General features: G+C 35.2%; 1 protein-coding gene across 1 annotated transcript; it reads left to right on the forward strand.

Moving 5' to 3' along the window:
• The first annotated feature begins 815 nt into the window (after positions 1-815).
• Positions 816-21,057, forward strand: LOC139874963 (receptor-like protein kinase FERONIA). Its single transcript, XM_071862351.1, has 2 exons — positions 816-893; positions 20,590-21,057. Exons 1-2 carry the CDS (start codon positions 816-818, stop codon positions 21,055-21,057), a joined length of 546 nt encoding a protein of 181 aa, XP_071718452.1.
• The last annotated feature ends 4,640 nt before the right edge of the window (positions 21,058-25,697 follow it).

The following is a 25,697-nucleotide window of genomic DNA, read 5'->3' on the forward strand; positions in this document are numbered from 1 at the left end:
GATTGACCTGCGGTGGAGTCTGATGCGTCTCCTCGACATGCTCTGCGTATTAGTAAATGGTTAAATACATGTAAACTTAAGTGTGCGGTATACACGCAGGGGAGGAACGCTTACCAGAAGGCGGGGGAGGTAGGTCCGCAGAACGTGGCTCGATGGGAATGAAGTAGTCATTCCGCATGTCCACCCTCTATTTGGGAGTGAGTTTCTTCTTCTTCTGCTGGGTTTTGGGGGCTTCGGCGGCCTTGCGCTTGTTACCCGAGGTGGAAGGTTCTGGCTCCACGTTCTCGCTAGTCTTCTCCTGCTCTAACTGCTGGTTCACATCTTGCTTGCGGAAGGAGATGCCCGCAATCTCCTCCGCAGTCAGTACTCTCTTCATCTTCATCTCTGCAAACATACACGCATGCGTTAGAACATATAAATATATAGCAAACTGTTATGTTAGTACGTGATTATACTATTCCTACCCTTTCCATTCGGCCCGATTATGGCTGGACGCATGTCCTTCCATGGCCAGTGTGCGGATATCTTTCCTAACCGCAGCATCACGTTCCCATATGACCGGTGCACCAGCTGTGCATTAGTGCACTCCGATAATAGCTTTGTTTCCTCATCATCAAGGTCCGGGGTTTTGTTCACGTCCTTCTCCACATTTTCGCACCAGATAAGCGTTTGCGGAAAATTGGCACTAACTACAGATTGGCAATGAAAAAGAAAGTTTTTTTCCAGTGACCCGTATTCGATTTCGGGGTTTTGGTGAAGTTTTGACGGGCGAAGAATGTGAACCAGGATTTGTGGTGGTTGGCTAAGCGGTATAGATGGCAGAATACCTTAACCAAGGGTACCTTGTTGAGTGCAACGCACCACAGCTCAAACAGTACTATCTTCCCTATGGCGTAAGGGTGTAGTTGCCCTAATCCTACTCTGAAATGATCTAAAACGCCTAGGAAGAAGTCGGAGGGAGGAACCCTAAAGTTTCCATGCTTAAACGCATGTTCGTAAATGGCCACCTTCTTCTCCGATGGTTGGTGGGCGCTGAAATGTCCCGTTCTTATTGATTAAAAACGTTCCATATTAATTGATTTCGTTGCGAGGTTTTGACCTCTATATGAGACGTTTTTCAAAGACTGCATTCATTTTTAAACAAACCATAACCTTTATTTCATCAATAAAGGTTTAAAAAGCTTTACGTAGATTATCAAATAATGATAATCTAAAATATCCTGTTTACACACGACCATTACATAATGGTTTACAATACAAATATGTTACAACAAAATAAGTTTCTTGAATGCAGTTTTTACACAATATCATACAAGCATGGACTCCAAATCTTGTCCTTATTTAAGTATGCGACAGCGGAAGCTCTTAATAATCACCTGAGAATAAACATGCTTAAAACGTCAACAAAAATGTTGGTGAGTTATAGGTTTAACCTATATATATCAAATCGTAACAATAGACCACAAGATTTCATATTTCAATACACATCCCATACATAGAGATAAAAATCATTCATATGGTGAACACCTGGTAACCGACAATAACAAGATGCATATATAAGAATATCCCCATCATTCCGGGACACCCTTCGGATATGATATAAATTTCGAAGTACTAAAGCATCCGGTACTTTGGATGGGGTTTGTTAGGCCCAATAGATCTATCTTTAGGATTCGCGTCAATTAGGGTGTCTGTTCCCTAATTCTTAGATTACCAGACTTAATAAAAAGGGGCATATTCGATTTCGATAATTCAACCATAGAATGTAGTTTCACGTACTTGTGTCTATTTTGTAAATCATTTATAAAACCTGCATGTATTCTCATCCCAAAATATTAGATTTTAAAAGTGGGACTATAACTCACTTTCACAGATTTTTACTTCTTCGGGAAGTAAGACTTGGCCACTGGTTGATTCACGAACCTATAACAATATATACATATATATCAAAGTATGTTCAAAATATATTTACAACACTTTTAATATATTTTGATGTTTTAAGTTTATTAAGTCAGCTGTCCTCGTTAGTAACCTACAACTAGTTGTCCACAGTTAGATGTACAGAAATAAATCGATAAATATTATCTTGAATCAATCCACGACCCAGTGTATACGTATCTCAGTATTGATCACAACTCAAACTATATATATTTTGGAATCAACCTCAACCCTGTATAGCTAACTCCAACATTCACATATAGAGTGTCTATGGTTGTTCCGAAATATATATAGATGTGTCGACATGATAGGTCGAAACATTGTATACGTGTCTATGGTATCTCAAGATTACATAATATATAATACAAGTTGATTAAGTTATGGTTGGAATAGATTTGTTACCAATTTTCACGTAGCTAAAATGAGAAAAATAGGCACAATTCTGTGAATCGTCTTTCATACGTGGTAATATCAAATCCTTGGGTTCGTAACCCTCTAAGTTCTGTCTTGAGCTTATTGACCTCGGTTCTGGGATGGTACTTCTCGTTCATCAAGTGCTTGAATGCTGACCACGGTAGTGCGTACGCCTCATCTTGTCCCACTTGCTCTAGATAGGTATTCCACCATGTTAACGCAGAACCTGTGAAGGTATGCGTAGCGTACTTCACTTTGTCCTCTTCAGTACACTTACTTATGGCAAACACCGATTCAACCTTCTCGGTCCACCGTTTCAATCCGATCGGTCCTTCGGTTCCATCAAATTCCAAAGGTTTGCAGGCAGTGAATTCTTTGTAGGTGCATCCTACACGATTTCCTGTACTGCTAGATCCAAGGTTATTGTTGGTATGTAGCGCAGCCTGTACTGCGGCTATGTTTGAAGCTAGAAAAGTACGGAATTCCTCTTCATTCATATTCACAGTGTGTCGAGTAGTCGGTGCCATTTCCTTCAAAATAGTTAAATGGAACAAGTTAATCATACAGAATATTAAGAGTAGTTAATAGTATTTCGTAGCATAATATGAACTCATTTATAAAAGCTTTTTCTTCATATTAGCATTTTATAAGTTTAAATTCGGGTAGTACCTACCCGTTAAGTTCATACTTAGTAGCTAATATACAATTCAACTACTACAATTCTATATGAAAAACTGATTATAATAATATTTCGCGTTCAAACTTTTATACAATATTTTACAAACTTACAATACCGCTTATTTTACATAAAGCATGAAATATAGCACACAATAACTTTGATACAAGATAGTTGTGAAGACAATTCTAGCTAGTACACAAGTCGTTCAGCAAAGGCAATAAAGACACGTAATTCATACGTCCAGAAACAAGTCATGCATTCTGGTTTTACTAGGACTACTTCCCATCCTTGGTCTTGTGCAACATAACCGTTATGGCCGTTGATAAGACAGCGTGTTGTAACGTCATCAAAGGGACGAGGGTTACGTAATGTCCAACAGTCCCGTAATAATCTAAAAACCTCATTTCTTACCCCAATTACCGACTCCGTCACTTGTGGAAACGTTTTGTTTAATAGTTGTAGCCCGATGTTCTTGTTCTCACTTTGGTGAGAAGCGAACATTACTAATCCGTAAGCATAACATGCTTCTTTATGTTGCATGTTAGCCGCTTTTTCTAAATCACGAAGTCCAATATTCGGATATATTGAGTCAAAATAATTTCTTAACCCGTTGCGTAAAATAGCATTTGGGTTCCCCGCAATATATCCGTCAAAGTAAACACATCGTAACTTATGGGTTTCCCAATGTGATATCCCCCATCTTTCAAACGAAAGTCTCTTATAAACCAAGACATTCTTGGAACGTTCTTCGAATGTCTTACAAACTGATCTCGCCTTAAATAGTTGTGCCGAAGAATTCTGGCCGACTCTAGACAAGATTTCATCAATCATGTCTCCGGGTAGGTCTCTTAAAATATTGGGTTGTCTATCCATTTTGTGTTTTTAAACTGTAAAATAGACAAGAGTTAGATTCATAAAAAAAATACTTATTAATACAAGCAATTTTTACATATATCATAAAGCATAAGAACATTATATTCCATATATTACACCACACGAATACAACTATCTTATTCCGACTCGCTCGTTTCTTCTTCTTCGGTTTTGGATCGTTTTGCCAAGTTTCTAGGGATATATGATGTTCCCCTAATACGAGCCGTCGTTGTCCACATTGGTTTAGAAAAACCTGGTGGTTTAGAGGTTCCCGGGTCATTGTTACAACTTAAGGACTTCGGGGGTTGACGATACATATAAAGTTCATCGGGGTTGGAATTAGATTTCTCTATTTTTATGCCCTTTCCCTTATTATTTTCTTTTGCCTTTTTAAATTCAGTTGGGGTAATTTCTATAACATCATCGGAATTCTCGTCGGAATCCGATTCATCGGAGAATTGGTAATCCTCCCAATATTTTGCTTCCTTGGCGGAAACACCATTGACCATAATTAACTTTGGTCGGTTGGTTGAGGATTTTCTTTTACTTAACCGTTTTATTATTTCCCCCACCGGTTCCGATTCTTCTTCCGGTTCCGATTCTTCTTCCGGTTCCGACTCTTCTTCCGGTTCCTCTTCGGGAACTTGTGAATCAGTCCACAAATCATTCCAATTTACATTTGACTCTTCATTATTATTAGGTGAGTCAATGGGACTTGTTCTAGAGGTAGACATCTATCACATAATATCAAACACGTTAAGAGATTAATATATCACATAATATTCATATGTTAAAAATATATAGTTTCCAACAAAAATGTTAAGCAATCATTTTTAAAGAAAACACGGTCGAAGTCCAGACTCACTAATGCATCCTAACAAACTCGATAAGACACACTAATGCAAATTTTCTGGTTCTCTAAGACCAACGCTCTGATACCAACTGAAATGTCCCGTTCTTATTGATTAAAAACGTTCCATATTAATTGATTTCGTTGCGAGGTTTTGACCTCTATATGAGACATTTTTCAAAGACTGCATTCATTTTTAAACAAACCATAACCTTTATTTCATCAATAAAGGTTTAAAAAGCTTTACGTAGATTATCAAATAATGATAATCTAAAATATCCTGTTTACACACGACCATTACATAATGGTTTACAATACAAATATGTTACAACAAAATAAGTTTCTTGAATGCAGTTTTTACACAATATCATACAAGCATGGACTCCAAATCTTGTCCTTATTTAAGTATGCGACAGCGGAAGCTCTTAATAATCACCTGAGAATAAACATGCTTAAAACGTCAACAAAAATGTTGGTGAGTTATAGGTTTAACCTATATATATCAAATCGTAACAATAGACCACAAGATTTCATATTTCAATACACATCCCATACATAGAGATAAAAATCATTCATATGGTGAACACCTGGTAACCGACAATAACAAGATGCATATATAAGAATATCCCCATCATTCCGGGACACCCTTCGGATATGATATAAATTTCGAAGTACTAAAGCATCCGGTACTTTGGATGGGGTTTGTTAGGCCCAATAGATCTATCTTTAGGATTCGCGTCAATTAGGGTGTCTGTTCCCTAATTCTTAGATTACCAGACTTAATAAAAAGGGGCATATTCGATTTCGATAATTCAACCATAGAATGTAGTTTCACGTACTTGTGTCTATTTTGTAAATCATTTATAAAACCTGCATGTATTCTCATCCCAAAATATTAGATTTTAAAAGTGGGACTATAACTCACTTTCACAGATTTTTACTTCTTCGGGAAGTAAGACTTGGCCACTGGTTGATTCACGAACCTATAACAATATATACATATATATCAAAGTATGTTCAAAATATATTTACAACACTTTTAATATATTTTGATGTTTTAAGTTTATTAAGTCAGCTGTCCTCGTTAGTAACCTACAACTAGTTGTCCACAGTTAGATGTACAGAAATAAATCGATAAATATTATCTTGAATCAATCCACGACCCAGTGTATACGTATCTCAGTATTGATCACAACTCAAACTATATATATTTTGGAATCAACCTCAACCCTGTATAGCTAACTCCAACATTCACATATAGAGTGTCTATGGTTGTTCCGAAATATATATAGATGTGTCGACATGATAGGTCGAAACATTGTATACGTGTCTATGGTATCTCAAGATTACATAATATATAATACAAGTTGATTAAGTTATGGTTGGAATAGATTTGTTACCAATTTTCACGTAGCTAAAATGAGAAAAATTATCCAATCTTGTTTTACCCATAACTTCTTCATTTTAAATCCGTTTTGAGTGAATCAAATTGCTATGGTTTCATATTGAACTCTATTTTATGAATCTAAACAAAAAAAGTATAGGTTTCTAGTCGGAAAAATAAGTTACAAGTCGTTTTTGTAAAGGTAGTCATTTCAGTCGAAAGAACGACGTCTAGATGACCATTTTAGAAAACATACTTCCACTTTGAGTTTAACCATAATTTTTGGATATAGTTTCATGTTCATAATAAAAATCATTTTCTCAGAATAACAACTTTTAAATCAAAGTTTATCATAGTTTTTAATTAACTAACCCAAAACAGCCCGCGGTGTTACTACGACGGCGTAAATCCGGTTTTACGGTGTTTTTCGTGTTTCCAGGTTTTAAATCATTAAGTTAGCATATCATATAGATATAGAACATGTGTTTAGTTGATTTTAAAAGTCAAGTTAGAAGGATTAACTTTTGTTTGCGAACAAGTTTAGAATTAACTAAACTATGTTCTAGTGATTACAAGTTTAAACCTTCGAATAAGATAGCTTTATATGTATGAATCGAATGATGTTATGAACATCATTACTACCTTAAGTTCCTTGGATGAACCTACTGGAAAAGAGAAAAATGGATCTAGCTTCAATGGATTCTTGGATGGCTCAAAGTTCTTGAAGCAAAATCATGACACGAAAACAAGTTCAAGTAAGATCATCACTTGAAATAAGATTGTTATAGTTATAGAAATTGAACCAAAGTTTGAATATGATTATTACCTTGTATTAGAATGATAACCTACTGTAAGAAACAAAGATTTCTTGAGGTTGGATGATCACCTTACAAGATTGGAAGTGAGCTAGCAAACTTGAAAGTATTCTTGATTTTATGAAACTAGAACTTTTGGAATTTATGAAGAACACTTAGAACTTGAAGATAGAACTTGAGAGAGTTCAATTAGATGAAGAAAATTGAAGAATGAAAGTGTTTGTAGGTGTTTTTGGTCGTTGGTGTATGGATTAGATATAAAGGATATGTAATTTTGTTTTCATGTAAATAAGTCATGAATGATTACTCATATTTTTGTAATCTTATGAGATATTTCATGCTAGTTGCCAAATGATGGTTCCCACATGTGTTAGGTGACTCACATGGGCTGCTAAGAGCTGATCATTGGAGTGTATATACCAATAGTACATACATCTAAAAGCTGTGTATTGTACGAGTACGAATACGGGTGCATACGAGTAGAATTGTTGATGAAACTGAACGAGAATGTAATTGTAAGCATTTTTGTTAAGTAGAAGTATTTTGATAAGTGTATTGAAGTCTTTCAAAAGTGTATAAATACATATTAAAACACTACATGTATATACATTTTAACTGAGTCGTTAAGTCATCGTTAGTCGTTACATGTAAGTGTTGTTTTGAAACCTTTAGGTTAACGATCTTGTTAAATGTTGTTAACCCAATGTTTATAATAACAAAAGAGATTTTAAATTATTATATTATCATGATATTATGATGTACGAATATCTCTTAATATGATATATATACATTAAATGTCGTTACAACGATAAACGTTACATATATGTCTCGTTTCAAAATCATTAAGTTAGTAGTCTTGTTTTTACATATGTAGTTCATTGTTAATATAATTAATGATATGTTTACTTATCATAATATCATGTTAACTATATATATAACCATATATATGTCATCATATAGTTTTTTTACAAGTTTTAACGTTCGTGAATCACCGGTCAACTTGGGTGGTCAATTGTCTATATGAAACCTATTTCAATTAATCAAGTCTTAACAAGTTTGATTGCTTAACATGTTGGAAACATTTAATCATGTAAACATCAATCTCAATTAATATATATAAACATGGAAAATTTCGGGTCACTACAGTACCTACCCGTTAAATAAATTTCGTCCCGAAATTTTAAGCTGTTGAAGGTGTTGACGAATCTTCTGGAAATAGATGCGGGTATTTCTTCTTCATCTGATCTTCACGCTCCCAGGTGAACTCGGGTCCTCTACGAGCATTCCATCGAACCTTAACAATTGGTATCTTGTTTTGCTTAAGTCTTTTAACCTCACGATCCATTATTTCGACGGGTTCTTCGATGAATTGGAGTTTTTCGTTGATTTGGATTTCATCTAACGGAATAGTGAGATCTTCTTTAGCAAAACATTTCTTCAAATTCGAGACGTGGAAAGTGTTATGTACAGCTGCGAGTTGTTGAGGTAACTCAAGTCGGTAAGCTACTGGTCCGACACGATCAATAATCTTGAATGGTCCAATATACCTTGGATTTAATTTCCCTCGTTTACCAAATCGAACAACGCCTTTCCAAGGTGAAACTTTAAGCATGACCATCTCTCCAATTTCAAATTCTATATCTTTTCTTTTAATGTCAGCGTAGCTCTTTTGTCGACTTTGGGCGGTTTTCAACCGTTGTTGAATTTGGATGATCTTCTCGGTAGTTTCTTGTATAATCTCCGGACCCGTAATCTGTCTATCCCCCACCTCACTCCAACAAATCGGAGACCTGCACTTTCTACCATAAAGTGCTTCAAACGGCGCCATCTCAATGCTTGAATGGTAGCTGTTGTTGTAGGAAAATTCTGCTAACGGTAGATGTCGATCCCAACTGTTTCCGAAATCAATAACACATGCTCGTAGCATGTCTTCAAGCGTTTGTATCGTCCTTTCGCTCTGCCCATCAGTTTGTGGATGATAGGCAGTACTCATGTCTAGACGAGTTCCTAATGCTTGCTGTAATGTCTGCCAGAATCTTGAAATAAATCTGCCATCCCTATCAGAGATAATAGAGATTGGTATTCCATGTCTGGAGACAACTTCCTTCAAATACAGTCGTGCTAACTTCTCCATCTTGTCATCTTCTCTTATTGGTAGGAAGTGTGCTGATTTGGTGAGACGATCAACTATTACCCAAATAGTATCAAAACCACTTGCAGTCCTTGGCAATTTAGTGATGAAATCCATGGTAATGTTTTCCCATTTCCATTCCGGGATTTCGGGTTGTTGAAGTAGACCTGATGGTTTCTGATGCTCAGCTTTGACCTTAGAACACGTCAAACATTCTCCTACGTATTTAGCAACATCGGCTTTCATACCCGGCCACCAAAAATGTTTCTTGAGATCCTTGTACATCTTCCCCGTTCCAGGATGTATTGAGTATCTTGTTTTATGAGCTTCTCTAAGTACCATTTCTCTCATATCTCCAAATTTTGGTACCCAAATCCTTTCAGCCCTATACCGGGTTCCGTCTTCCTGAATATTAAGATGCTTCTCCGATCCTTTGGGTATTTCATCCTTTAAATTTCCCTCTTTTAAAACTCCTTGTTGCGCCTCCTTTATTTGAGTAGTAATGTTATTATGAATCATTATATTCATAGATTTTACTCGAATGGGTTCTCTATCCTTCCTGCTCAAGGCATCGGCTACCACATTTGCCTTCCCCGGGTGGTAACGAATCTCAAAATCGTAATCATTCAATAATTCAATCCACCTACGCTGCCTCATATTCAGTTGTTTCTGATTAAATATGTGTCGAAGACTTTTGTGGTCGGTATATATAATACTTTTGACCCCATATAAGTAGTGCCTCCAAGTCTTTAATGCAAAAACAACCGCGCCTAATTCCAAATCATGCGTCGTATAATTTTGTTCGTGAATCTTCAATTGTCTAGACGCATAAGCAATCACCTTCGTTCGTTGCATTAATACACAACCGAGACCTTGCTTTGATGCATCACAATAAATCACAAAATCATCATTCCCTTCAGGCAATGACAATATAGGTGCCGTAGTTAGCTTTTTCTTCAATAACTGAAACGCTTTCTCTTGTTCATCATTCCATTCAAATTTTTTCCCTTTATGCGTTAATGCAGTCAAGGGTTTTGCTATTCTGGAAAAGTCTTGGATGAACCTTCTGTAGTAACCAGCTAGTCCTAAAAACTGGCGTATGTGTTTCGGAGTTTTCGGGGTTTCCCACTTTTCAACAGTTTCTATCTTTGCCGGATCCACCTTAATACCTTCTTTGTTCACTATGTGACCGAGGAATTGAACTTCTTCCAACCAAAATGCACACTTTGAAAACTTAGCGTACAATTCTTCCTTCCTCAATACTTCTAACACCTTTCTCAAATGTTCACCGTGTTCTTGGTCATTCTTTGAGTAAATAAGTATGTCATCAATGAAAACAATGACAAACTTGTCAAGGTATGGTCCACACACTCGGTTCATAAGGTCCATGAACACAGCTGGTGCATTAGTTAAACCAAACGGCATGACCATAAACTCGTAATGACCGTAACGTGTTCTGAAAGCAGTCTTTGGAATATCATCTTCTTTCACCCGCATTTGATGATACCCGGAACGTAAGTCAATCTTTGAATAAACAGACGAGCCTTGTAGTTGATCAAATAAGTCGTCGATTCTCGGTAGTGGGTAGCGGTTCTTGATGGTAAGTTTGTTCAACTCTCGGTAGTCGATACACAACCTGAATGTACCATCTTTCTTCTTGACAAACAAAACAGGAGCTCCCCACGGTGATGTGCTTGGTCGAATGAAACCACGCTCTAAAAGTTCTTGTAATTGGCTTTGCAGTTCTTTCATCTCGCTGGGTGCGAGTCTGTAAGGAGCACGAGCTATCGGTGCAGCTCCTGGTACAAGATCTATTTGAAATTCAACGGATCGATGTGGGGGTAATCCCGGTAATTCTTTCGGAAATACATCGGGAAATTCTTTTGCAATGGGAACATCATTGATGCTCTTTTCTTCAGTTTGTACTTTCTCGACGTGTGCTAGAACAGCATAGCAACCTTTTCTTATTAGTTTTTGTGTCTTCAAATTACTAATAAGATGTAGCTTCGTGTTGCCCTTTTCTCCGTACACCATTAAGGGTTTTCCTTTTTCTCGTATAATGCGAATTGCATTTTTGTAACAAACGATCTCCGCTTTCACTTCTTTCAACCAGTCCATACCGATTATCACATCAAAACTCCCTAACTCTACTGGTATCAAATCAATCTTAAATGTTTCGCTAACCAGTTTAATTTCTCGATTCCGACATATATTATCTGCTGAAATTAATTTACCATTTGCTAATTCGAGTAAAAATTTACTATCCAAAGGCGTCAATGGACAACTTAATTTAGCACAAAAATCTCTACTCATATAGCTTCTATCCGCACCCGAATCAAATAAAACGTAAGCAGATTTATTGTCAATAAGAAACGTACCCGTAACAAGCTCCGGGTCTTCCTGTGCCTCTACCGCATTAATATTGAAAACTCTTCCACGGCCTTGTCCATTCGTGTTCTCCTGGTTCGGGCAATTTCTAATAATGTGGCCTGGTTTTCCACATTTATAACAAACTACATTGGCATAACTTGCTCCGACACTACTTGCTCCGCCATTACTCGTTCCGACACCATTTGTTCCTTTCGTTCTATTAACCCCTGGTCCGTAGACCTCACACTTCGCCGCGCTATGACCATTTCTTTTACACTTGTTGCAAAATTTGGTGCAGAACCCCGAGTGATTCTTTTCACACCTTTGGCATAGTTGCTTCTGATTGTTGTTGTTGTTGCGGTTATTATTGTTGTTGGGATGATTGTTGTAGTTGCTGTTGTTGTTGTTGTTGTTGTTGTTGGGCCGTTTGTTGTAGTTGCGATTGATGTTGCGATTGTTGGGATAATTGTTGCGATTATTGTTGTAATTGCTGTTGTTGTTGTATTGGTGATTCTTATCACCGTTTTCCTCCCACTTTCTTTTGACTTGCTTCACATTGGCCTCTTCAGCAGTCTGTTCTTTAATTCTTTCTTCAATCTGGTTCACTAGTTTGTGAGCCATTCTACATGCCTGTTGTATGGAGGCGGGCTCGTGTGAACTTATATCTTCTTGGATTCTTTCCGGTAATCCTTTCACAAACGCGTCGATCTTCTCTTCCTCATCTTCGAATGCTCCCGGACACAATAGGCACAATTCTGTGAATCGTCTTTCGTACGTGGTAATATCAAATCCTTGGGTTCGTAACCCTCTAAGTTCTGTCTTGAGCTTATTGACCTCGGTTCTGGGACGGTACTTCTCGTTCATCAAGTGCTTGAATGCTGACCACGGTAGTGCGTACGCCTCATCTTGTCCCACTTGCTCTAGATAGGTATTCCACCATGTTAACGCAGAACCTGTGAAGGTATGCGTAGCGTACTTCACTTTGTCCTCTTCAGTACACTTACTTATGGCAAACACCGATTCAACCTTCTCGGTCCACCGTTTCAATCCGATCGGTCCTTCGGTTCCATCAAATTCCAAACGTTTGCAGGCAGTGAATTCTTTGTAGGTGCATCCTACACGATTTCCTGTACTGCTAGATCCAAGGTTATTGTTGGTATGTAGCGCAGCCTGTACTGCGGCTATGTTTGAAGCTAGAAAAGTACGGAATTCCTCTTCATTCATATTCACAGTGTGTCGAGTAGTCGGTGCCATTTCCTTCAAAATAGTTAAATGGAACAAGTTAATCATACAGAATATTAAGAGTAGTTAATAGTATTTCGTAGCATAATATGAACTCATTTATAAAAGCTTTTTCTTCATATTAGCGTTTTATAAGTTTAAATTCGGGTAGTACCTACCCGTTAAGTTCATACTTAGTAGCTAATATACAATTCAACTACTACAATTCTATATGAAAAACTGATTATAATAATATTTCGCGTTCAAACTTTTATACAATATTTTACAAACTTACAATACCGCTTATTTTACATAAAGCATGAAATATAGCACACAATAACTTTGATACAAGATAGTTGTGAAGACAATTCTAGCTAGTACACAAGTCGTTCAGCAAAGGCAATAAAGACACGTAATTCATACGTCCAGAAACAAGTCATGCATTCTGGTTTTACTAGGACTACTTCCCATCCTTGGTCTTGTGCAACATAACCGTTATGGCCGTTGATAAGACAGCGTGTTGTAACGTCATCAAAGGGACGAGGGTTACGTAATGTCCAACAGTCCCGTAATAATCTAAAAACCTCATTTCTTACCCCAATTACCGACTCCGTCACTTGTGGAAACGTTTTGTTTAATAGTTGTAGCCCGATGTTCTTGTTCTCACTTTGGTGAGAAGCGAACATTACTAATCCGTAAGCATAACATGCTTCTTTATGTTGCATGTTAGCCGCTTTTTCTAAATCACGAAGTCCAATATTCGGATATATTGAGTCAAAATAATTTCTTAACCCGTTGCGTAAAATAGCATTTGGGTTCCCCGCAATATATGCGTCAAAGTAAACACATCGTAACTTATGGGTTTCCCAATGTGATATCCCCCATCTTTCAAACGAAAGTCTCTTATAAACCAAGACATTCTTGGAACGTTCTTCGAATGTCTTACAAACTGATCTCGCCTTAAATAGTTGTGCCGAAGAATTCTGGCCGACTCTAGACAAGATTTCATCAATCATGTCTCCGGGTAGGTCTCTTAAAATATTGGGTTGTCTATCCATTTTGTGTTTTTAAACTGTAAAATAGACAAGAGTTAGATTCATAAAAAAAATACTTATTAATACAAGCAATTTTTACATATATCATAAAGCATAAGAACATTATATTCCATATATTACACCACACGAATACAACTATCTTATTCCGACTCGCTCGTTTCTTCTTCTTCGGTTTTGGATCGTTTTGCCAAGTTTCTAGGGATATATGATGTTCCCCTAATACGAGCCGTCGTTGTCCACATTGGTTTAGAAAAACCTGGTGGTTTAGAGGTTCCCGGGTCATTGTTACAACTTAAGGACTTCGGGGGTTGACGATACATATAAAGTTCATCGGGGTTGGAATTAGATTTCTCTATTTTTATGCCCTTTCCCTTATTATTTTCTTTTGCCTTTTTAAATTCAGTTGGGGTAATTTCTATAACATCATCGGAATTCTCGTCGGAATCCGATTCATCGGAGAATTGGTAATCCTCCCAATATTTTGCTTCCTTGGCGGAAACACCATTGACCATAATTAACTTTGGTCGGTTGGTTGAGGATTTTCTTTTACTTAACCGTTTTATTATTTCCCCCACCGGTTCCGATTCTTCTTCCGGTTCCGATTCTTCTTCCGGTTCCGACTCTTCTTCCGGTTCCTCTTCGGGAACTTGTGAATCAGTCCACAAATCATTCCAATTTACATTTGACTCTTCATTATTATTAGGTGAGTCAATGGGACTTGTTCTAGAGGTAGACATCTATCACATAATATCAAACACGTTAAGAGATTAATATATCACATAATATTCATATGTTAAAAATATATAGTTTCCAACAAAAATGTTAAGCAATCATTTTTAAAGAAAACACGGTCGAAGTCCAGACTCACTAATGCATCCTAACAAACTCGATAAGACACACTAATGCAAATTTTCTGGTTCTCTAAGACCAACGCTCTGATACCAACTGAAATGTCCCGTTCTTATTGATTAAAAACGTTCCATATTAATTGATTTCGTTGCGAGGTTTTGACCTCTATATGAGACGTTTTTCAAAGACTACATTCATTTTTAAACAAACCATAACCTTTATTTCATCAATAAAGGTTTAAAAAGCTTTACGTAGATTATCAAATAATGATAATCTAAAATATCCTGTTTACACACGACCATTACATAATGGTTTACAATACAAATATGTTACAACAAAATAAGTTTCTTGAATGCAGTTTTTACACAATATCATACAAGCATGGACTCCAAATCTTGTCCTTATTTAAGTATGCGACAGCGGAAGCTCTTAATAATCACCTGAGAATAAACATGCTTAAAACGTCAACAAAAATGTTGGTGAGTTATAGGTTTAACCTATATATATCAAATCGTAACAATAGACCACAAGATTTCATATTTCAATACACATCCCATACATAGAGATAAAAATCATTCATATGGTGAACACCTGGTAACCGACAATAACAAGATGCATATATAAGAATATCCCCATCATTCCGGGACACCCTTCGGATATGATATAAATTTCAAAGTACTAAAGCATCCGGTACTTTGGATGGGGTTTGTTAGGCCCAATAGATCTATCTTTAGGATTCGCGTCAATTAGGGTGTCTGTTCCCTAATTCTTAGATTACCAGACTTAATAAAAAGGGGCATATTCGATTTCGATAATTCAACCATAGAATGTAGTTTCACGTACTTGTGTCTATTTTGTAAATCATTTATAAAACCTGCATGTATTCTCATCCCAAAATATTAGATTTTAAAAGTGGGACTATAACTCACTTTCACAGATTTTTACTTCTTCGGGAAGTAAGACTTGGCCACTGGTTGATTCACGAACCTATAACAATATATACATATATATCAAAGTATGTTCAAAATATATTTACAACACTTTTAATATATTTTGATGTTTTAAGTTTATTAAGTCAGCTGTCCTCGTTAGTAACCTACAACTAGTTGTCCACAGTTAGATGTACAGAAATAAATCGATAAATATTATCTTGAATCAATCCACGACCCAGTGTATACGTATCTCAGTATTGATCACAACTCAAACTATATATATTTTGGAATCAACCTCAACCCTGTATAGCTAACTCCAACATTCACATATAGAGTGTCTATGGTTGTTCCGAAATATATATAGATGTGTCGACATGATAGGTCGAAACATTGTATACGTGTCTATGGTATCTCAAGATTACATAATATATAATACAAGTTGATTAAGTTATGGTTGGAATAGATTTGTTACCAATTTTCACGTAGCTAAAATGAGAAAAATTATCCAATCTTGTTTTACCCATAACTTCTTCATTTTAAATCCGTTTTGAGTGAATCAAATTGCTATGGTTTCATATTGAACTCTATTTTATGAATCTAAACAAAAAAAAGTATAGGTTTCTAGTCGGAAAAATAAGTTACAAGTCGTTTTTGTAAAGGTAGTCATTTCAGTCGAAAGAACGACGTCTAGATGACCATTTTAGAAAACATACTTCCACTTTGAGTTTAACCATAATTTTTGGATATAGTTTCATGTTCATAATAAAAATCATTTTCTCAGAATAACAACTTTTAAATCAAAGTTTATCATAGTTTTTAATTAACTAACCCAAAACAGCCCGCGGTGTTACTACGACGGCGTAAATCCGGTTTTACGGTGTTTTTCGTGTTTCCAGGTTTTAAATCATTAAGTTAGCATATCATATAGATATAGAACATGTGTTTAGTTGATTTTAAAAGTCAAGTTAGAAGGATTAACTTTTGTTTGCGAACAAGTTTAGAATTAACTAAACTATGTTCTAGTGATTACAAGTTTAAACCTTCGAATAAGATAGCTTTATATGTATGAATCGAATGATGTTATGAACATCATTACTACCTTAAGTTCCTTGGATGAACCTACTGGAAAAGAGAAAAATGGATCTAGCTTCAATGGATTCTTGGATGGCTCAAAGTTCTTGAAGCAAAATCATGACACGAAAACAAGTTCAAGTAAGATCATCACTTGAAATAAGATTGTTATAGTTATAGAAATTGAACCAAAGTTTGAATATGATTATTACCTTGTATTAGAATGATAACCTACTGTAAGAAACAAAGATTTCTTGAGGTTGGATGATCACCTTACAAGATTGGAAGTGAGCTAGCAAACTTGAAAGTATTCTTGATTTTATGAAACTAGAACTTTTGGAATTTATGAAGAACACTTAGAACTTGAAGATAGAACTTGAGAGAGTTCAATTAGATGAAGAAAATTGAAGAATGAAAGTGTTTGTAGGTGTTTTTGGTCGTTGGTGTATGGATTAGATATAAAGGATATGTAATTTTGTTTTCATGTAAATAAGTCATGAATGATTACTCATATTTTTGTAATCTTATGAGATATTTCATGCTAGTTGCCAAATGATGGTTCCCACATGTGTTAGGTGACTCACATGGGCTGCTAAGAGCTGATCATTGGAGTGTATATACCAATAGTACATACATCTAAAAGCTGTGTATTGTACGAGTACGAATACGGGTGCATACGAGTAGAATTGTTGATGAAACTGAACGAGAATGTAATTGTAAGCATTTTTGTTAAGTAGAAGTATTTTGATAAGTGTATTGAAGTCTTTCAAAAGTGTATAAATACATATTAAAACACTACATGTATATACATTTTAACTGAGTCGTTAAGTCATCGTTAGTCGTTACATGTAAGTGTTGTTTTGAAACCTTTAGGTTAACGATCTTGTTAAATGTTGTTAACCCAATGTTTATAATAACAAAAGAGATTTTAAATTATTATATTATCATGATATTATGATGTACGAATATCTCTTAATATGATATATATACATTAAATGTCGTTACAACGATAAACGTTACATATATGTCTCGTTTCAAAATCATTAAGTTAGTAGTCTTGTTTTTACATATGTAGTTCATTGTTAATATAATTAATGATATGTTTACTTATCATAATATCATGTTAACTATATATATAACCATATATATGTCATCATATAGTTTTTTTACAAGTTTTAACGTTCGTGAATCACCGGTCAACTTGGGTGGTCAATTGTCTATATGAAACCTATTTCAATTAATCAAGTCTTAACAAGTTTGATTGCTTAACATGTTGGAAACATTTAATCATGTAAACATCAATCTCAATTAATATATATAAACATGGAAAAGTTCGGGTCACTACAGGCGCGTTGATTGGACAGGGGTGGCACCGGATTGTACTTTGCTAACGGTGGATATTGCTTAACTAAGGAATCAATATGTTTCTGCTCTATGATCGATCTAACACTATCTACATAAGTCTCGTTAGCCTTAGTCATTTTCTATGAGTAATTGGAGGAGTACTAACCTTTAAATGTTGGCCGGAATGTTTGGATTTTGATCGGAATGGAAATTGGCAGCGTGTCGGAGAAGCTAGTGGCAGAAAAACATAAATGTGTGTGAATCGGGTCTACTTATAGTGAAGATTGGGAGTCATGGGGTGGAATGGAGTGATCGTGGCTGTACACATGTAACGCAATCAACGGGTGGCATTTTATGTATGCGCGTGGATGTCAGTTGGGTATGATTCAATAGGTGTGCGTGGCTTGACACGCGCCTGCCAACTGCCACTTTACGTCTTGTCAACTGAATGGGTTTCTGCGACAGTGACAGGCATCTACTGACATCGAAACGCACGCGGAAAATTAAAAGCTACCCGTTTTCTTGTTTTTTCTTTTTCGCTTAATAGTTTGATATCATATGTCTTGCGCCATATAACATCAAACTGGGGGGACATAATGATACCGTAACTCGCTAGCATGCGTATGTGTGCACTTGTATGCGACATGCGGTATGCGGATTCGTATCGAATGCCTTTGTCCCCGGTACAGCGGTTACTTGGTTACCAAGTAAATATCTTTTTCATAATTAGGGTTTTCCTATATATACTAACCCTAATTATCATTCTAGGATCACCACGTTACGTAACCATTATCTGTTACTCATCTTACGTAATCAGCATCATCTCTCAAGGTTAACAGGTTAGTTCTTTATTAAACTAGCACCTACAACTTTATTTGGGGCCTTCTGGTCAGCGACTACTATCGAAGGTGGACTTAATCACTTGACCACCCCGCCGACATCATCATGTCGGCCAGGGTTATTCACGGTAGCCGGACCGGAGAGCCTTGTTCTAAGATCCTTAAACCCCCCCTTTTACGCATTGAACAGGCATATTGACCTTATGGAAAATATATGCATGATCATTCTTACTGTCGATCACTAGAATCATGTGTAGAGTATGATTTCTGCTTCAACTCATGTTTATGATTATGTAAGTGTATGTATATGTGTTCGTATATGTATAGGTATATGAATCTGTATATATGAATATGAAGATGCTATGAATGTGTGTTAAATCTGAAAATCACTGCAAGTTACAATTGGTTAAGTGTAGGTGATTACTAGTGTGAGGTTGAGAGTGTTTGTTTAGTGTGTAAAATTACAATCGATTAAGTGTAGGTGATTACTAGTGTGAGGTTGAGAGTGTAAGGTTGAGAGTGTGTTAAGTGTGTAAAAGTGTAGGTGCAAGGGTGAGGTAAATTGTGGAGGGTTAACTCTAAATTCTAGTCTAAGTGTGGTATTTATATGACACATACCACAGTCTTACAAAAATGATTCTAGTCTCAAATTACATCTATTTTAAAGACCTAACATCATGTTACATGCCATGTTGGCTATTTTGCTGTATTTAATTAGTGTTAAATGTGTAGTTCTTTTGGGCTACTATTTCAATATTGTAATGGTCCATAAGAGACTCACGATTGTAATGGGCCGAGACATCAATTTGATGGCTAAGCTTTGTTTATTTATATAATTCTTCTTGTTTTTTTTGTTAAAAAAAAAAAAAAAAAACAAAAAAAAAAAAAAACTTTTTTGAAAAGGAACTCCATTAATATCTTTAGGCGGTGTTTGTTTTATATATTTAAATGTGTGGAAGGCAATTAAATTGAAAAGAATTGTTTGTTTAGTTGATCTAAGGCTAATGTTATGGTAAAATAGCCTACTAGTTGAGTGACAAGAGGTCATAACTCACAAGCTCAAAATTAACTAGGAGAATATTGTGGGGTGGTCAAGGAAAGAGTTGAAATCAGTCACAAAATAATTTGATTAGGTCGCTACGTACATTTGAGAAAAAATATTTCATTTTCTAAATAGACTGAACATGAAAACTTACTCGTTATATCGGACATTAAATGGTCAAAATTTTGAAGCTTGTTACGATAAATGATAAGCTTGAAAACTAGTTATATACAAATAATTATTTTATAACGGAGTACCTTTTTTTTTTTTTTTTTTGAAAGGCAAGTAAGTTTTATTAAAAAATATAAAAGGTACACGAGATAAGAACTAGCAAGGAGCTAGACATAACACGAGACAACCCACAACCGCACAATTAAAACGAACACACACCCGTAATCACGAAACTATAATGGACTCACAAACACGAGGATATTAGATGCAACACGACACGAGACTAAAATAAATTATGTTTTCGAGTCCGATGACGCACATGAAGAGCAGCATGAGCAACAGTCAATATTCTCTTCCGAATCATTCATCACATTCTCGATAAAGTATCTCTCATGCCATCGAAAATTATCCCGGCGCCGGTTACGCTTCATATTTTTCTCACTCCACACATGTTTAATAAAGTGACTTTTAATCAAAGGGTGGACTTTTTTCCTTTTAACACGAAAACGAGCTATCGCGGAGTACTATATACAATACAAATACTATTTTATTAGGAAAATCCATTACATAATTGTCATACGATATATAATCAAGTATTCCATGACTTACAGGAGAAACGAAAAGACATCTTCAAATTATCACTAGATGACATAATATTGGGTACAGAAAACTTCAGTGACGAAAAAATCATTGTAAGAGAAGGAAATGGGATGTTATACCGAGGAGATGTCCCTTACGGTAATGAACGCAAGACCGTTGTTATGAATGTTAACAGATTGCGTGAAGAGCATAACTTTCTAAAAGAGCTTGAAATTCTCTTTGGGCTAAAACACGAGAATATCCTTGAAGTTGTAGGTTACTGTAAGGAGATGGATGAAAAGGTTGTTGTTTATGAGAATGTGTCTAAGTGGGGTACTCTCGATAGCTATGTGAAAGACCATAGACTTACATGGACAAAGAGACTAGAGATATGCATAGATGTTGCAAACGGGTTAAAATATCTTCATGGAAGTTTTGCAAAACAACAACTGATTGTCCATTTGTCCATAGAGACATTAAAAGTTCTAACATCGTACTAAATGAAGATTGGCATGCAAAAATTTGTGGTTTCGAGTATTCCTTGATAAATCCAAAAAATCAAGAGATGGAATATGTGGTTAACGATGTTGTTGGCTCGTCCGGCTATAGTGATCCCGCCTACAAGGAAACTAGTTTCTAAACTAAAGAATCTGATATTTATTCCTTTGGTGTTGTTTTATTTGAAATGTTATGCGGAAGAGTGGCATGTCCCAGTGACTTCGGTGAATCTAATGAGTTTATAGACTCTTTAGTTAACAGCCATGTTATAGCTGGAAGACTTGATGAGATATTGTTTGATGGGATTAAGGGACAAATTGCATCGAAATCACTAGTCACATTTTGAAAGATAGCATATCAATGCTTGCATGTAGAGAGGGAAAGACGACCAACAGCTGAAGAAGTAGCTGTGCCACTCAAGAAAGCATTGGAATTCCAAGTAGGATTTCATAATTTTCTAGGTTTTACCTTTCTTTTTTTTTTAACGACGATTTTTTTTGTATCAGTGAATTAAGTAAAAAATTATAACTTGCAAATGAAAGCTATCTCGAAATAATCTGTATAAATCTTCATCATGAATATTAAATAACAAACTTTTTTACTAATCACTACTAGAAAAATCATTTTTCCGGACAGGGGCTTTCCGGACGACATAAGTCGTCCGCAAAAAGCCACAATCCGACAAAATTTTCCGCTTTATCGTTCGCTTTTTCCTGAATGGGTTGACCAGCTTTTCCAGGACGACCCAATGTCGTCCGGAAAAAAAAAATCCACGAAATTCCACGAAAAAATGGCGGGCCAGTTTTCGTTTCCCTCCACGACCTTCCCAGACGACAAATCGTCCGGAAAAAGTCGTCCGGGAATGTTTTTTTACAAAAAGCTGAACCAGGTTCAAAAACAACCTAATCTCACTCTATCAAAAACAAATTACTCCCAAATCTAAGAAACTTCCGGCGATTTTGAGCATTTTCGAGCAATTGATAGCTATTACACACCAAATCCAACCTAATCTTACTCCTAAAACACTAACAAAGGTATGTTATTGATTTATTTTTAAAAAATTAAAGTTTGGTGCTTTGAGTTATATCTATGAAATCCGAATTTTTTGGAGTATATTTTGAAGATTGTTGTGTGTGATTATGTTTAGGCTCATGAATTTCATGCTTAGTTTGTTAATTTGCATATGTATGTCAAAATTATGGGGTTAATTTCATGCTTAGTTTGTTAATTTCATGTTTAGTTATGTATGTTGAAAATTAATATTTTCTTAATTAATATAAACTGAAAATTAAGTTATGTTTAGTTATGCATGTTGATTATGTTTAGTTATGTATTTTTTTAATTAGAAAATTAAGTATATATTTAGTTAGTAAATTGATGGGTTTTGTGATGAAAGTTGTATGTTTAGTTAGTAAATTAGAAAGTTAAGTATATATTTAGTTAGTAATAGTTGTATGTTTATGTTTATGCTTATTGTTTTATGAACATTGTATAAATATAAGTATAAGTATAAGTCTATGTATAAATGTTATTGTTTATGTTTATGTTTATGCTTATTGTTTTATGAACATTGTATAAGTATAAGTATAAGTATAAGTATAAGTGTAAATGTTATTGTTTATGTTTCTGTTTATGTTTATGCTTATTGTTTTATGAACATTGTTAGGTTTAGTGGTTAATTTCGGAATAGTTGTACCTTAGGTTCAAAATTAATCAATCCTATAGAATACCCATCCAAGGTTAATTTATTAGAAATTAACTTTGGAAGGTCCCCTTTTTGGGACTGCTTTCTGTGTGTTTTGTCTCTTTTAGGATGTGGATGCGTATAACTTATTTACTAGTTACAAAAATTTTGGTACACATTTTCCTTTTACTCCTACAAATATGCGTTTAATACGACATATTTGGGGAGTTTAGGGGAAATGCTGCCGAATTTTTGCTAACTATTAAATTAGTTGTGCGCATCCATAGTTGAGACAAAATATTCAGAAAGTGGGTTAGGTTGCCTTCCATAGTTGGACCACCCGACTTTGATTATACATATATTAAGTGTTTTTAATTTTAAAGTTTTTTGCTGTTTTAAACTTGATTTAATTAGGGAATATCTATGACGATTGATAAGAGGTGGACTACTATACGACATACATTTAATTCTGACTTTATTAGTGGTCTTAATGCATTTATTGAGAGGTGTAAGAACAATTTGGATTCGCACGGTAAGTGTAGTTGCCCATGTAAATCCACCAACGGGATGTTGTACACAAAACCAATTCATCCGATCTTAGCCTTGATGCTGATTTAGATAATATGACTTATACAAGTATGAGTGTACCCGGAGAATCAATACCAATTCAGTTTAATCCACCAACGCATGAAGTTAATCCACCAACACATGAAGTTAATGATGATGATGAAGTTGATGATGATGATGATGATGATGACATTTGTGATGATGATGATGATGATGTGGTGGCTGACGATGAGCTAAATCCCCAAATTCCTCTAAATGAAGCTTACTCTAGCGATGATGATGATTATTGATGTGTAATTCTTGTCATTTATCAAAAAACGCTTGTTGTTGTAATCAAATGTTTAATATTTTTATGAATGTCTTTTTAAATTTTTCGCATGAAATATATGTATATGTATACACACACAAATACATACACTATAGTTTAATGTATTTATATATATATATATATATATATATATATATATATATATATATATATATATATATATATATATATATATATATAAATGTAAATGTATATATCATTGTTCTATTCACTTTATTTGTATTTATGCAGATGAATTTATTTGCTCTCATTTTCCTAATGATCGGTGCTGGGGCCGGTGGCCAAGATGACGATCCCCAACCTAATGCAAGGGGTAAACGGGGAAAAACAAAAAACATAGGTTTACGAAAAAGAAGAGATGCTCACGGACCACTCGACATTGACTTTGATTTTAAGTAGAATTTCTTTAAAATTGAAACTTGGCTACAATCGGAGAGAGAACAACAAGTCCGAGCTGCTATTAACAAGATAGCGGGGGATAGATGGAAAAACGCAAAAAGTGAACAACAAGGTTATTACAAAGACCTTGTAAATGAATTTCCTAATGATATGAATTTTATTCGTTCCCACCCACCACCGGACGTTGAAGCCGATCTCTGGAATCCTTTTGTTGACTTGATGCTTAACGAAGAATACCAAAAGCGTTGTGAGCAAAATGCAAAAAACCGGTCTTGTGTCCAATACCACAGTTTGCATGGAAGCAAATCGATAATTAAACATTTGGTAAATTACTTGAACCTCCTTGTTTTTAATGTTTTACATAAATGATAAATTGTTAGAAAATATGTTATTTGATTTATATACATTTAAGTTATTTTGTGTGTGTTTGTAGAACGATAATAAGGTAAAGCACAGTCCGAAACCTTTCGGTCCTATCAAAAATTACAAGCTCTTGCACAAACCCAAGGACGGAACCACGTGGACTAACGCTTTCAAACCAAAACAGGATTACGTAAGTAATAAATTTTCATAGATTTTGGTGTACTACATATAAATATAAATATAAGTCAAATGGTATATATATATGTGTGTATATATATATATATGTATATATATATATATATATATATATATATATATATATATATATATATATATATATATAAAGTCCCGAAACGTGTATATATAAGTATAGTCGTATATATATGTATATGTATATGTATATATATATATATATATATATATATATATATATATATATATATATATATATATATATATAATATTAATATTTGTTTAACCTTGTAGAAAGAAATGAAGCGATTGCTAAATGAACAACCAGGAAGAGACGAGATCGATATTAGGGATGAAGTTTTGGGTGAGCGAACCGGACACCAACACGGAGTGGGGCTAAAGTTACCAAAGTCGGCAAGTAATTCCGCATCTTCATCTTCTACCGGTCGGAGCCACCAACCACCAATGGAACCATACTACACGACAAGTCAAATTGAACAAATCTTTCGTTTTAATAATCTTCAAGTCCCTCCCGATATTCAACCAAATTTTGGGTATCCTACCGGTACTTCCAATTCCAATACTCCGCGCCCGAGCCGTAACAATGATGATGATTTGTATGACGATCCATTTGCCGGTTTGTAATTTGTTTGGTGTGTTTGAAGACAAGTATGCTTTTGTTGGGTGTTTTTCCGGTTGTTGCAAGACAATTATGTTAAGTTTAGTTGATTTGTAAACGATATTGTAGTTTTTCCGGATTTTAAAATGTTTGGATAATTATTTTAATGTTATTGTGGTATTTTGTGAAAGTATAATCTTATTTATGTAGCAGGTTTGGATATTTGAAATGTGCCGTATCGAATACCGCTGGAAAAAGAAGAAACGAATTGGTCCCGAAAGAGTAGGAGGCTTTCCGGACGATTTGTCGTCCAGGAAGAGTCGTCCGGGGTTTTGTTTTTTTTTCCTTTTTCTGTTATTAATAAATAATTAATAATAAATAATTAGTATTATTTTAATATTATTTATTTTGGGACGATTTGTCGTCCCGAAGTGTCGTCCGGAAAAAGCGTCCACGAAGTCAAGCGTTGGAAGTCAATGTGGGCCCCATC

This window comes from Rutidosis leptorrhynchoides, chromosome 11, assembly GCF_046630445.1.
Source record: "Rutidosis leptorrhynchoides isolate AG116_Rl617_1_P2 chromosome 11, CSIRO_AGI_Rlap_v1, whole genome shotgun sequence".
NCBI classification, from domain to species: Eukaryota; Viridiplantae; Streptophyta; class Magnoliopsida; order Asterales; family Asteraceae; genus Rutidosis; species Rutidosis leptorrhynchoides.

Excerpts from the sequence above, each read along its gene's own strand:
- LOC139874963 (XM_071862351.1), top strand. The coding sequence starts at position 816 with ATGGCAGAATACCTTAACCAAGGGTACCTTGTTGAGTGCAACGCACCA. Across the intron at positions 894-20,589 it reads AGTACTATCTTCCCTATGGC|GAGAAACGAAAAGACATCTT; the intron begins GTAAGGGTGTAG and ends CATGACTTACAG.